Here is a 14,033-nt window from a genome sequence, read left to right on the forward strand (position 1 = left end):
AAAGCATGAAATTTAGAGGGTTCCAGGATGGTAATTAATCATTTTAATAGATTGCAGCCTCTCATTCCCAATAGTTTAACATCAAAATATAAAAAAGTTTTCACTTGTAGCATGTTTCCTAATTTTATCAGCCAATTATCTATTGTCGATATCTCTTTTTCTTTCCATTTCTTAGCATAAAGAATATGGGTAGGTATGATGACATACACTATCCTCCAGTACTGACTTACATCATTTTTACTTAACATGTGTCATGTTTAGAAGATATAATTCAGCACTCATCCAACAGGTGATTCTTACTATCTAATTAATTACTATATGTATTTTGGACCAAATTTCCCAGGCTTTTGGACAAGTCCACCACATATGGAAGAAAGAGCCTGTATTTTTATTACACTTACAGAATTTGTTTTCTACTGTTTACACATTTTATTGAGTTTTTTGAGATGATGGGTGCCACTGAGGTAACATCTTCATAAAATTTGCTTTCAAATCTTGACATAACATAAATTTCTGTGTTCTTTTCCACAAATTTTCCCCTTGTTCTAAAGCTTGTGCATGTCCAGTATTTTATGCCCATTAGATCATGAAGTCATTCACTACTTTTTCCTAAGTCTCGTATAATGATGTATAATTTGCAGTTTTATGTTTAGATTTTCCTAACAATGCTTTGGTGCGTTACAGACCACTTAGAAGCAGCGGTCTGGCTCTGCCTCCGCTAGCAGCGTCCGGGAACCGCAGCCTTTAAATGACGCAGCTCCCGGACGCTGCAGAGAAGGAGCGCGGAAATCACGCTCCTTCTCAGGCCCCGGAAGAGGCGCCGCGAGTGCCAAAGGACGCACTCACGGCATCACTTCCGGTGCGCCACGTGTGGACGCAGAGCGTCCACTACGTCAAAATGGCGGTGCCCGTATGAACAGGGCACCGCCATTTTGTACGGACTGAGTCTATGATAGGGTAAGGGGAATCTAGAAGAGATGCCCCTTTTTCAAACTGGGACGTCCTCAGGACATCCCTAAAGGCGGTTTGTAACCCGCCTTTGTCAGTCTCTTTCTCTTCTGTATCAAAATCTTGTAATCTCTGATCCATTTTGAATCTAAGGCGCTGTACAGATGGGTGTCATGGGGTGCTGTCGTTATGTGCAAGGGGCGGTGCTTCCAGACACCCCTCGCCCCTTGCAAGTGATGAGGGCATCAAAATGGTGGCGTCCTGTACAGATGGGTGCTGCCATTTTGACATGATGGACACTTAGCATCCACACATCGTGGCACCATTATGACACCGCGACATTGGCATGCTGGGGCATCATAATCACGCCACAATAAGAATCTGCTTTTTGCGGGTACTTTTTGCTGCGCGAGGGAGCCGCGCAGCTTGTCTGCTGTGGCTCCTTCATGCAGCAAAACAAGGTGCGGATAGACCACCCTTTTTGGGCAGTCTGTATCCCACCTTAGATAGCTATGATCAACTTCATATTATCCTTAGTCTTCACAGCAAAAATCTCTTTTGATTCTCATGGCTATTGGTCACCTCTGCTTTGGGATCTTTTTTTCTTTGTATTTTTGGCATCTATGCTTCCCACCCAGAAAATAATAAAATTGCCACTAAAGCCACTACAATTGGTCACACCTGCATTAGAGACTGGAGATAGTCCACTTGGGTACAACAGCAAAACAATCATTCCTGGCCTGGCTGACCAGTCTTCAAATTGACAATTGCAGTGTTATTGATGACAGAGAGAGGGGGCGGTGGGGGGGGGGAGAAGGCCCTCCTTGTCCGCAGATTCTGCATTCCACTGAGTCAGCCATTTATGGCTTGAAAATGTTTTTTAAAATCCAAAAAGCAATCCTTGATTTTGCCATTTTCTATAAGGAACACCATTTTACTATCCCACTGGATATAATGGGACTTGAGCATCCATAGATTTTGGTATCCATGGGGGTGTTCTGGAACCAAATCCCAGTGGATACGAAGTACCCACTGTAGCCCAGCTGCTGGGGCTGTTTCTCTTTCCCAGAAGCCCATACAGTTCTCCAGGGCTCTAATATGGAACAGAAAGGCCAAACAATCAGAAGCAGCCTGGCTGTCTGGGAGCAAGTGAAGGATTCATTTAAGTCCACTCCTGGCTCATATAAGCTGCTTCTCCCATTGGCCAACAGCTAGGTCAACCAATTCCTGAACTGGGATTCATCCTGTGGGCTAAACCTATTCTGCCATAAGCAACAATGTTGTGCCTTTTTCCATTCTAACAAGATGTGGTTTGCATTCATTCTTGCTAAATGTGAAATCATACAGTTGCTTCTAGAGCCACAAGTAAAACAGATTTCTGTAACCCATGTTTCAAATGAATACTCATAGCACAGTTGAAAATAGTTACCTGTCAAATCCTGTTGGAGCTAATACATTACTGTACTTCCCTGAGTACCTTAGAGTTACTTTCTTCTTTTTCTGACAATGGAGATTTTTCTTCATTTCCTTCACTTCTTTTCAGCTCTCCCAATCTCCCAATACTTTTAATTTTACCACTGGGGAAGTCCCCATACAATGGTTATATCAGCAAAAAGGTGAGAAAAAATGTCCCAACACTGGCTGATTCAAATCCATCACTTCTGCCTCGGACAGGCACTGGGACTTCCTGCCTAATCCTAGTAGTTGCTCTGTTTATAGAAATGGGCCATTAGTCTGAATTTTATGGTCCATTAAGTACAACACCAGAGTAGATGAATTGTTTGTTTTTCTGTTTTCATTGTGGTCTCTCATATTTTTACATGTGAGCATTTTGAATAGCTAAATTTGGTTCCAAGCACAATAACTCCTTAGCTTTGGCCCTAACTGGTCTCCACTGTAATAAAGATGAAATAAATACCACTTAAATTGAAGGATTTCTAGGTGTTGTTTTGTTTTGTTTTACTCTCCTAAGAATCTTGTGTTCCCTTACATATCAGACAGAGAAATGACAATCTAAATTCCCAATACATCAATTAATTGCTGTTAAAATAGTATTTTGGACTCTCTTTCTGACTGCTTGCTGATAACAGAAATTGAGAATACACAGAGTTATCCCACACCAAATGGTTCATTAAAGCTACAGAATACATTTGTGTCAATTCTCCCATATTAATTTTATACAGCAGAGACCAGCTGGAAAAAATATAAAAAAATAAAATGAAAGCAGGGAGCCTATCAAGTAATGACCAAAAGAAAGTGTCATCATATTCTTACCAGCAGTTGATATGAAGCAATGGTGGAGTGGGGAGGTGGGGGAGGACAGAGTCAGTGATGTAAAGGTGTGCAATTGTCAGCTGGCTAAAAGCACCCAGTGTCAGTGCTGATAACAATGCAACCTGACATTTTTTAAATGAGACAAGTTGCATGCTCTCATTGCACAGGTCTCACTAGCAGGTGCATACAGACTTTTAGTCATCAGCTTTCACTCAGTGCCTGTAGACTTTCTCTAACCTGTGCATCCATCACGTTTCCTTACCAGTGGCTGCCTAATTTTAGAGATGCAACTGAAATGTAATCTCTCGTGGCCATTTCCACACATAACAAAGATGGACAACTGTGGCATCCACAGGATCATTCTTCTATTTGTGGGGCATTCCAGTGGCCACATGGTTGAATTTCTTCAAAGAAATTGGGAAGTCCACTTCTGATTTTGGAAAACAGGTATTTCCTAAACAGTACTATGACTTACTTAAAGGACAAATTGCCATGCCTGGAGGCTTCCAATAGATGCAATTCCCTCCCTCCTTCTTTTCAGAAAAGAAGTTAGTCTGCAAATGTTACAGACTGCAAAAACATCCTTGGAGCCACATGCAGTCCTTGGACAACAGTTTGACTACCCAAAAACAATATCTACAGGGACTCCCAAAAGATAACCTCAAAACAAATTCTCCTTGAACTAAAATTTAACATGGAGGTAAATTCCTACCCTTTCCTCCATTGCATCCCCCAAATTCCTCACATCAGGCTCCCACATCTCAGAAACAATTCTTCTTTTCCTCATGCTTATCTAGAAAACAATCATCATGGGAACAATGACATAATAGAGAGAGTAGTCTATGTCTTTTCTTTCTTTTTCTCACCACTGCTTAGATACCACTTTAACTGCCATATTTCAGTGCTAAGGAATTCTGGTATGTGTAGTTTATTGTGGCAGTGGAGCTCTCTGATAGAGAAGGCTAAATATCGCACAAAACTACAAATCCGATAATTCCATAGATTGGGTCATGGCAGTTAAAGCAGTGTCAAACTGCATTATTTCTGATGTGCAGATTAGACCTGCAAGATGCTTGTAATAAACATGCAAGGGAGAAAAGCCCAAAAAACCATGGGAAAATTGAGAGCTTAGGAAAACTACATCTCTCAATACAACCAACCATGCTTCATGCACTGTCATGGAATTATTTAGCATCTTATGGATATGAGGGATGCAGGGAAAATGAGATGCATGTAAAGTTATTATAATTTGTTATAAGGTTTAGATTGACATTATAGGAGTGTAAAAGGTAGGTGATACTTAAAATTCAACTGCCTGTTAGCTAAGACTCTTCTTATTTAACTTTATTAAATGCTTGAAAGTAATTATCATTATCATAAATCTTACCAGAATTTTTATTGGTCTTATTCTGCCTGCTTTTTACTTGCTCAGTCCATAATGTAGGGTAACGAGAAGCTATATCTACAAAATTAAGAAAAAAGTAGATCATTCCAATGGAAAATATAACTGATAACAAACTATTTTTATGTAATAAAAACATGAGGTCACTAAATATGGCAAGATTGATTTCTTATTGAGGAACAAGTGTAACTGAGAGATAAGAACATTTGAAGACCTGGCACAGTGCTTATAACAAAGAGAAACCTTGTTGACATTAAATGGGCCTATACCACACTAAAAACAAATTATGAAATCCACACCCAAACTTCCTGGCACAAATTTCAGGAATGTACTGATTATATAGTGTAAATAATTCTGTAAAATCGCTTGCTGAGTCATTTAGTACACTTGGCTGAGACTGCACCGGATGAGCCTCACTGTGGATTTCAGAAGTATTAGCAGTTCCCAAACACTGAATCAGGGCTCACCAGTTAAACATTACTAGGTCACCAGGATCCAAGCTGTGACAGTTGAAACAATAATGATAATGTTCAAAAAGATGCTATCAAAGCTACCAAGTGTTAGTGTCTACTAAAGCATAATCCTATGTGCATTCACAGTGGATAAATCCCTGGGTGTTCCACAGGTCTCATTGGCAAACACTTAGGACTGCAACCTTAGACAAAAATAAAACTCTGTTGGTTGTATTCATATTATTAAGATAACAACACCAAGAAAAACTGGTAATGGAGTGTTTCTGTCTGTCACTCTGCCTATGTAGCTCCTTAATATTCAAGCTATCTACCTACTATAACACTTATATCCCAGCTTTATAAGAAAAGAGCATTGATATGGCTCCCAATATTAAATTAAATTAGTCATCAAACACAGAACTAAAATCCTCAGCATTAAGCCAACCCAAAACACTTTCTTTAAAACCCAAGAGTGCGGTGTGGAGATTGTTTTGTTTTGTTTGTTGTTTGCAACTATTTTTATGTAATAAAAACATCAAGTCAATGTTGAAAGGCAAGAAGTGAATCAGCCAACTGGGCTTCTCTAAAGAAAGTGTTCCACAATAGCTGAAAAAGCCTTGTCTTCCCTTGTTGCACCTCTTTTGAGAGTGCAGCAAGTATACATGGAAGGTGGTGGTCCCACACCACTGAGAGTTCTCAAAATTAAGACCTGGACTTTGAACTGAGCCTTGAAATCAACTGTTCACCAGTCAAGCTAGAAAGACACTGGGACAATACAATCCAAATACAGTATTTCACACCAGATAATAGTCTGGATTTTCAGCATTTAGATGTAGAGTCAACACTTGAGACATTACATATGGAAGTAACTTTGTGCAATGGTGGCTAGCATACTTTAGTCTTCACGGGTTTTCCAAGGGCTAAACTAAATGGAAGACAAACCTACATCTAAAAGTTGGCTCATTTCCCTTAGTATCTCATGTGACTTTGGGAGATGGAGCCTCAACAGTATGAATATGACAGTTCTGCACGTCTAGAATGCACTAATTATTCTTTTCTCCAGTTACTGCCACACTGCAGTTTGACACCACTTTAACTGTCTTGGCTCCATGCTATGGAATCCTGGGATTTGTAGTTTCTTGTGGCACCAGAGCTTGCTGACAGAGAAGATAAAATATCTTACAAAATTACAGAACCTAGAATTCCACAACAGTGAAACATGACATTAAAGCACTATCAGATCCAGGTTCTATTCCACATTAAGCCATGAAACTCACTGGCTGACTTTGGGTCAGTCACTTTCTTTGTCATTATTATAAAGGGTATGGGAGAAGCCACTTGCACCACCTTCAGCTGCTTGGAGGAATAGTAGGATGCAAACCAAATACTGAGGTGTAAGTCTAGTCAGTTTAGAAAAACCATAAAAGATTTTTGTAGCACCTGAAAGACCATGATGTCATGGATTAGGCACTTTCTCAACTACAGAAAGCTATTATTATCAAAGTGCAATACTGACTTGCAGTAGAAGACTGTTTCTTTCTGAGACTATGGCCCAAAACAGATGGGCAGGAAAGGGCATGCACATGATGCATGCCCCCAAAGTGGCCATAAGCCACATGGAGAGCGCACCAAGAGCACTCCACCTGGAAGAGTTGGCACAAAAAAGAGCATTGAAAATTCTCTCCTGATGATGGTCGGGTTGGAGACTGCAGTGGTGGCCCAGATCAGGACCGGACCCATGCGGACCCATACCAATTGGGGCTGACCAGCGCTAGAGCAGCCACAGGCCACTCCAAGCTGCCAGTCTGAATGACCTCTGTTTTTCACCAAAACAGGTGGGCTTAGCTATTCTATAATGTCATTTTGTGGACATACAGTATTACCTATACAGCATACAAGACATACTTCCATCACCTTCCTCTGCCATTTCTAGAAATGCTCACCTTCTTCATCCCCTTGGGGCTGAGTCTCCAGTGCAGGAACTGAGGCATCATCTGAATTCAGAATGGAAAAGATTTGCAAGGAGACTACAATTATGAGAGTAAACTAAATAAATGAACATACATAACTGAGATTATTGATTTGTACATGGCCTCAGAGAGTAAATAAATAATATTCCTGTCACAATATGCCATAATATAAATGTAATAAATTTAATTGATATTTTTCCACTCATGTGATGGTGAACAAACTGTACACTTCCACAGGAAAGAAGAGGTCAAAGTTTATGTATGTTTCCAGACCAAGTGGGTCAAGGGGACTATGGGCCCAATCATGTGACAACAGCTGTTCTGTTCTGTTTTGTTTTAGCATCTGCTGCACTGAATCCATGGTAAAATTTTCATTTTTAAAAAATGGCAGCCAGCTCCCGTTAATTTAATTTTTTTGTTAAATGATCACTGATAATACAAGTTGGAGGTGACATTTCTTCATGTATTAAAAGGGAAAGTAACAATTTGAACATATATGCAGCATTTATCAAACATCTAATCTGCTTGTATTGTATACCACTTAACTATCTGTACCAAGAAAAGAAAAAGTAACACAAGAAACCACCTGAAAAACTGAATGGTAACCAAGTGTAATGTTGCATTGCTAATATGTCTGCCTATATTTTCTAAAACATTGCTCTTTAATGGCTGGATCACTACTAGACTGCAACCCGAGCTAAGCTGGGTTGTGTCCAGAAAAACTGTATGCAGAGGAGAAGAATAAAGAATGAAGGAGAAACAAACAGAGAGAGGAAGGGGTGTAGAGAAGAGATGAAAGGAGAAAAAGAAAGAATAAAAAAAAAAAAATAACATGCAAAAGATTTTTTTTTTCCAAATTGAGATTCAAGTGGGACTCTGAGTCTTTAAAAAAAGGCCATTGTTTAAATTGTAATTGCTGTTATGTTATGTAGTGGCTCACAAAACTGTAGCAATAATAGTTATACTCTGTTGGTAAATGGGACCAGTCTGTTCTGTATATTTGTCTGCTATATATGGTCAGATGCAACAGTAAACATACTGGCTTCCCTCTCAAGAACAAACAGCTAATCAAGCCACAAGCGTACAATGGCCCGTTACAAACTGCTGCCGGTTGCAGCGTGGAGGAGTTGCAGCAGCCAAGCCACGCGACTCCTCCGCGCTGCAAAAAAGTACCGCGAAAATCGCACTCCTTCTGGCAACCCAGAAGAGACGCTGCAAGTGCCAATGCATGCACTCGCAGCGTCTCTTCCGGGGCATGACGTCAGGATGCTGCATGTCCGCAACGTCAAAATGGCGGCACCCATCTGTATAGGGTGCCGCCATTTTAACGCACTCATTACGCGCGAGGGGCAAGGCGCGTCAGGAAGCGCCGCCCCTCGCGTGTAATCATGGCGTGACGACAAAACCTCTTGGGCCCGTCTGTAATGCGCCAATGTATAGTTTGCTTAGTGAGACAGCTAAAACTGGCAGTCTGGCTTGCCTCTTTGCTGAGCCACAGAAAACAGGGAATTCTAAGAATGCTGACATTACCAATGACTCTGTTCTCTATACAATGGGACTCTACCAATGCATCTGGCTCAGTGATGGTCACAGTGCCTGTAGAAGTGCAAAAAAATTAACCAGACCTGCTATGGTAAAGGCCTCTTTGTACCCTATACTACACAAAAATATTGCACACTGCTAAATGATCACTGTTGACTGTTGCCAGAGAAGATTCAAAGAAGGTGTGGCAATACTGTAGTCCATCTGTGTCAACCCAACTTGTTGATTCCTTAGCTAACCTCTAAAGGAAATGGGGCCTCTTAAGTTCCACTCCCATTACTTAAACTGATAGCTAGCACTATCTGCCTAGCATATTATGTATGTTTAAATTACAAAAATACTCACTGTGGTACAAATGATACATTTATGGTGACAGTATCTTTTTTTCCCTTATGTTAAAGCAAGGTTTTATAAAATTCCCTTTATTTTAACAAAAATTAAGATGTACAGCTGCACAATAACTGGCAGAAGAGAAAGAAAAAACGAATCTGACAAGAAAATGGCAAAACATTTTGGAAAGAGGATAGCTGCTCTACTTATTTTTTCATATAGTGGCTGTGCTGATGAAAAATTCATTAGGATTTGTTGAAACAGATACCCTGCTTTGTTTGTACCAGTCTTCTAAAAGGGTGCCACAAGGCTTTTTACAATATACATACAGATTCATAAACCATGTATTATATTGCTGATTCAATATATTTAGATATATTACTGAGTTACTGGCATAAACCTTGAAATCTGGTTGCCAGGAAATATCTGCCAGTTAAACTTCAAAAGTTTCACAAGGATGAATGCCAATCAGAGATTGTATGACTTTTAAGAGTACACACTGAGTCCCCTAATCTGAAAAGTTTAGGACCATAAGTGTTTTGGATTTTTGAATATCTATATTTTCATACATGCACAATTTGCATATATAATGAGATATCTTGGAGAAGAGACCCATGTCTAAACATTAAATTCATTTGTGTTTCATATACATTTTATATACATTATCTGAAAGTAGTTTTATACAATATTTTAATAACTTTGTGTATAAAACAAAGTTTGTGTACATTGAACTATAAGAAAACAAAGGTGCCACTATCTTAGATACTCATTAACAAGTTTTGGTTCTTAGAATAGTTTCGATTTTGTAATTCTGGATAAAGGAGACTCAATCATCATCATCATCATCATCATCATCATCATCATCATGTGACTATTCAGTCCACTTTCAGACGGAATTTAGTTGGCTTCTAATCCTGAGTTGGATGATCAGCTCAAAGATCTACCATTATTCATTATTGTCTCTATTAACTGCCTTGCCATGTACTTTCTGTATACCCCATAAAATTGATACTGCCATTGCCAACTCTGAAGCCTAGGATGGGGAAAGTGTGGCCCTCCAGATATCACTGGACTGCAACTTCCATCATACTTCACCATTTACTGTGTTGGTGCAAGTTGATGGGAACTCCAGGCTAATTCAATCCAGAGGGCCGTATATTCCACACCTCTGTTTTATGCCATTGTTCAGCCATGCATATACTTTTATGAAATGTGTTACATTGTCCATATCTAACTGCTCGGAGTCCTATTTTGGAATACGATCTAATGCTATAGGGCAGGTTATAAATACTTTAATAAATAAATCAAGTCTGATATCTTATGATTTGGGAGGGATGTAAACATTTAAATAAGTAAGATAAAAATGAGGTAAAAAGACAATAGATAACAGTTACTTTTGGTGGCTTCCATGTCAGTGGGGCAGCAAATCCACTTTTGGTTTTATTCTAAACATTAATGGAATACTAAGTCCTATCTCCTGTACAGGTTCGGCACTTAGGACAGCTCCCTTAAAGTAATAAATCGTATCTCCAATGTACAGTCAAAAGTGTGGATAGCCCCTTTAAAGTTCATACTAAACCTGAGAGTGCAGTTGTCATCCCATTGACACTGATATTTTCATGGGATACTGTCATCGACAAACAGTAAACAAGCATGGGATGTACAAAGATGGAACCCCTCTTGGTGAATCATCAACGAGAAGAATGTACACTGGATTAATATTGACATTTTAAAAATTAAGACAGTAGCAGAAGCAATGGTAACTATTGCTGTATCTGCACTGCAGAAATAATGCAGTTTGACACTACTTCAATCCCATGGCCCAGTCCTATAGAATCCTGGTATTTTAGTTTGTTGTGACACTACAGCTCTCTGACAGTGGATCTCTCAAAAACTACAGAGCCCAGAATTCCATAGCACTGAGCCATGACAGTGATGTTAAACTGTATTATTTCTGCCTCTCTCCCTCTTAATACTGCCTCTCTCCCTCTTCCTCTTTCACAGAGTACCTTTTTGAAGGTCTTACACCAGTACAGAGAATATGTATAGCACAAAAGGTTGATTGCTGCAAAATCTCTCACTGTAAAACATGCTGATCTGACAAAACATTTGTTGGGAACTGGGATCCCAAAACACCCTTTAAATGTTATTCAAGATATCTATGTAGTGCAGTCTGAAACCTAACAGGAATTCTGCCATGTTTATGTAAATGGGTTCTGACAGCTAGCTGGCCTCAGCTTCTAGCAGCAAACTGTACAAGTTTTCTTTGTAACGTATTCGACTTCACACCTGGTTTTGTTCCATGTACATCAAGCACGGTGTGTAGCTGGAGGCAGGTGATAAAACTTACTCACTGCTGCTCAGCCTCAAAATCCAGGCAACTTTTAAAGATGGCACACAGAATGTTAGCAATATTCAGTGCCAAAACCCAAAATTTATGACCTGTATTGAGTTTCTTTTGAATGTTGCGGACACCTGGAGCCTACACATTTACCTGGCAAGTGTATGAAATAAAGGATTGCCCTCAAGTAATATACATACATCTCACATTACTCAGTTGAAGCAGCTACTGATTCTTTGCATAGGAACAAAATATAAAATGGTTATGCTGACTAAAGTTCCCACAGGACCATAAATCAAGGACAGTTACATAATTTCCCTATCTATCAAAACTTGTACATTTTGAGGGGAAAATGTATTAAATAGAAAATAGAGTTGAATATGCATCCCCATTAATCTTAGGACTAATTCCACTGAGTACAGTGGGAGGTAAGCTGGTCCAGACAGACATATGAATGATGTTAGCACAGGCACATAAAAAATTATAAGGACATACCATTAATAATAATAGCACTGCTTGGCTCTGAGTACAATCCATCAGTTTAACTCATTACAATAACTCAGCAGAAAACCTCAGCATAGTGGGTAAAATAATGGCACTGACTACATCTCCACATTTTGAACCTAATCATAAGACATATAGAATGGTCCAAGGCAGTAGGATAAGGATTGTTAGGGACATTCTAAAAATTCAATGGAGACTCTGCATTTTATGTGAAGAATGGGAACAGATTAAAGAAAAAGATTAGTCTATGGCAGGTGTGGGTATATTCTGGAGCCAAGAGGGCCACGTAACCCAATTTTCAGATGCTCTGGAGAGCCATAGTGCCATGTTATAGCTGACACTTTGGTTGACCAGAAATTACATTATATCAGTTCCAGTTGTTTTTTAAAGCCATTTGGGGTGACTGCAGTTGTTTGTTTTTGTTCTTTTGGAGTGGGGTGCTGTTTTGTTGTGGCAAGGGTAACAGATCAAAGCTAGATACTATAAGCTATTATTTGAAATAAGCTGCAGAATTTGAATATGTCATTTATTTTGATCATTTGCACCCCATCCTTTAAAAAAAAATCCTAGGATGACTTAAAATAGAAATCAGAATACATTTGCATAAATATAATATTAATAAATCCATTTGTGAGTAAGGACCTATCATTTTTTATATCTAGTAGATTAACTCACAAGAATGTTAATCCATTTACTTCCAAAAGAGAAAGGAAGAAAAGGAACTTGGTGGTTAGTCAAATAATTAGTCTTAAAGTGGTTAGTCCAAAAGGTGGCACTAGATTCCTCTCCTCTCACCTTTTTATTTCAAAATGAAATTAAGTTACTTGGTTAAAACAACAAGCTATAAAAGATAAGAGACCATGCGGGCTTGTGGTGCAGACACAATGTGGAGTTCTTATCCTGGAATAAGGAGACACGGATTCAAATTCCTGCTCAGCCAAATGCCTCACCTAACCAGCACTATTTCCATCTAACTATTTCTTAGCCTAACCTGCATCATGGTGTTGCTGTTAGGACAATGGGGGGGGGAGTAGGGCAGGATAACATCTTAAGTCCTTGGGAGGAATATTGTGGTCAAAATGTGACCAACAACAGTTTTCCCAGTATGTGCTGGGACATCTCCAGAGAATAGCAGTTTTCTCAGACATACCATTAATTCTTCAGCCATGTACATTTCTATGGACAAACAGCCTAAAGCTCTAGGCTTAAGCATGGAATAAAAAAGCCTGGGCTGACTCTTGGCTCAGTTGACACCTATAAGTCAAAACAAGTACAGTGGTACCCCGGGATACGAATTGATCGCGTTACGAAATTTCCGGGGTACGAAACAGTTAGCTTGGAAAAAACTGTTCCGGGTAACGAAAGATTTTTCGGGTTACGAAATTTTTTTCGGTGTGTTTTGGCGCTTTTTGGCACGAAATTTAAAAGCCGCGGCTTTCCAGCGCTAGCGGAAAGCCTTTTTTCGGGTTGCGAAATCTTTCGGGTTACGAACGGCGCCGCGGAACGAATTAAATTCGTAACCCGGGGTACCACTGTACTCATAGTCACTAAAGATGATAGTGCATATTACACTATAAGATATTTACCTGTTTTTCCTGTACCTTCTCGTTGTGGAAGCTTCTCATTTAGAGAACCTAATGAATGGGGGAGGACAAAAAAATGAAAAAGAAAAAGAAAAAGAAAAGAAAAATACAGATCACTTCTATGACCAAGATGCAAACTGAGGTGGAGCAGTGAAGTCTTTTCTTAGGCAGGGCAATTTTAATACAGGAATGGACATCCTGTGGTCCATCAGAAGTTGCTGCACTTCAGCATCTATCTGCCCTAGCCAGTATAACCCACAGTGTTGAATGATGAGGCTGAACTCCAACACCTGAAGAGGCATAAATTGACCATGATATGTTAATACACTAAAACTGAGGAGCTCCATTAGAAGGAAATATCCAAGGAGCAATCCATGCTTGTGTTAACTCTTCCATCTCAAAGCGCATATTCTAGAAACCACCTACTGTACATGTTTACAACACTTGTAGTGTTAAGCATGTGGAAGAGAATCTATGCAGCTGCAAAGATATTAATGTTCAACTTAGGGTAATACTAAATAACAGTATTGTGTACATCACATTCCAATAACATTTTAACACCTGTTTCCAAATTTCCACCATCTCCCAAGAGCTCAATGGCTCTGGAATTTATTTTCATTCCCTAAATGTTGGTATCTTGACTTGGAGAGCAGTAAAAATGTCAGTGTTGCATCTGGTGCTTTTCAG

The 14,033-nt window shown here is 39.4% G+C and overlaps 1 protein-coding gene across 5 annotated transcripts in view; it reads right to left on the bottom strand.

Moving 5' to 3' along the window:
• SMOC2 (SPARC related modular calcium binding 2) overlaps positions 1-14,033 on the bottom strand; it is a 217,768-nt gene that overhangs the window by 76,343 nt on the left and 127,392 nt on the right. For 4 of the 5 annotated variants that reach the window (XM_042445660.1, XM_042445658.1, XM_042445659.1 and 1 more), the window contains exons 5-7: positions 13,350-13,397; positions 7,020-7,070; positions 4,610-4,684 (exon numbers count right to left, since the gene is read on the bottom strand). In XM_042445660.1, coding sequence (XP_042301594.1) covers positions 4,610-4,684; positions 7,020-7,070; positions 13,350-13,397 — 174 coding nt within the window. The remainder of the gene's footprint in view (positions 1-4,609; positions 4,685-7,019; positions 7,071-13,349; positions 13,398-14,033) is intronic. The other variant, XM_042445661.1, reaches the window with a different exon arrangement.

This window comes from Sceloporus undulatus, chromosome 1 (assembly GCF_019175285.1).
Source record: "Sceloporus undulatus isolate JIND9_A2432 ecotype Alabama chromosome 1, SceUnd_v1.1, whole genome shotgun sequence".
Lineage (NCBI taxonomy): Eukaryota > Metazoa > Chordata > Lepidosauria > Squamata > Phrynosomatidae > Sceloporus > Sceloporus undulatus.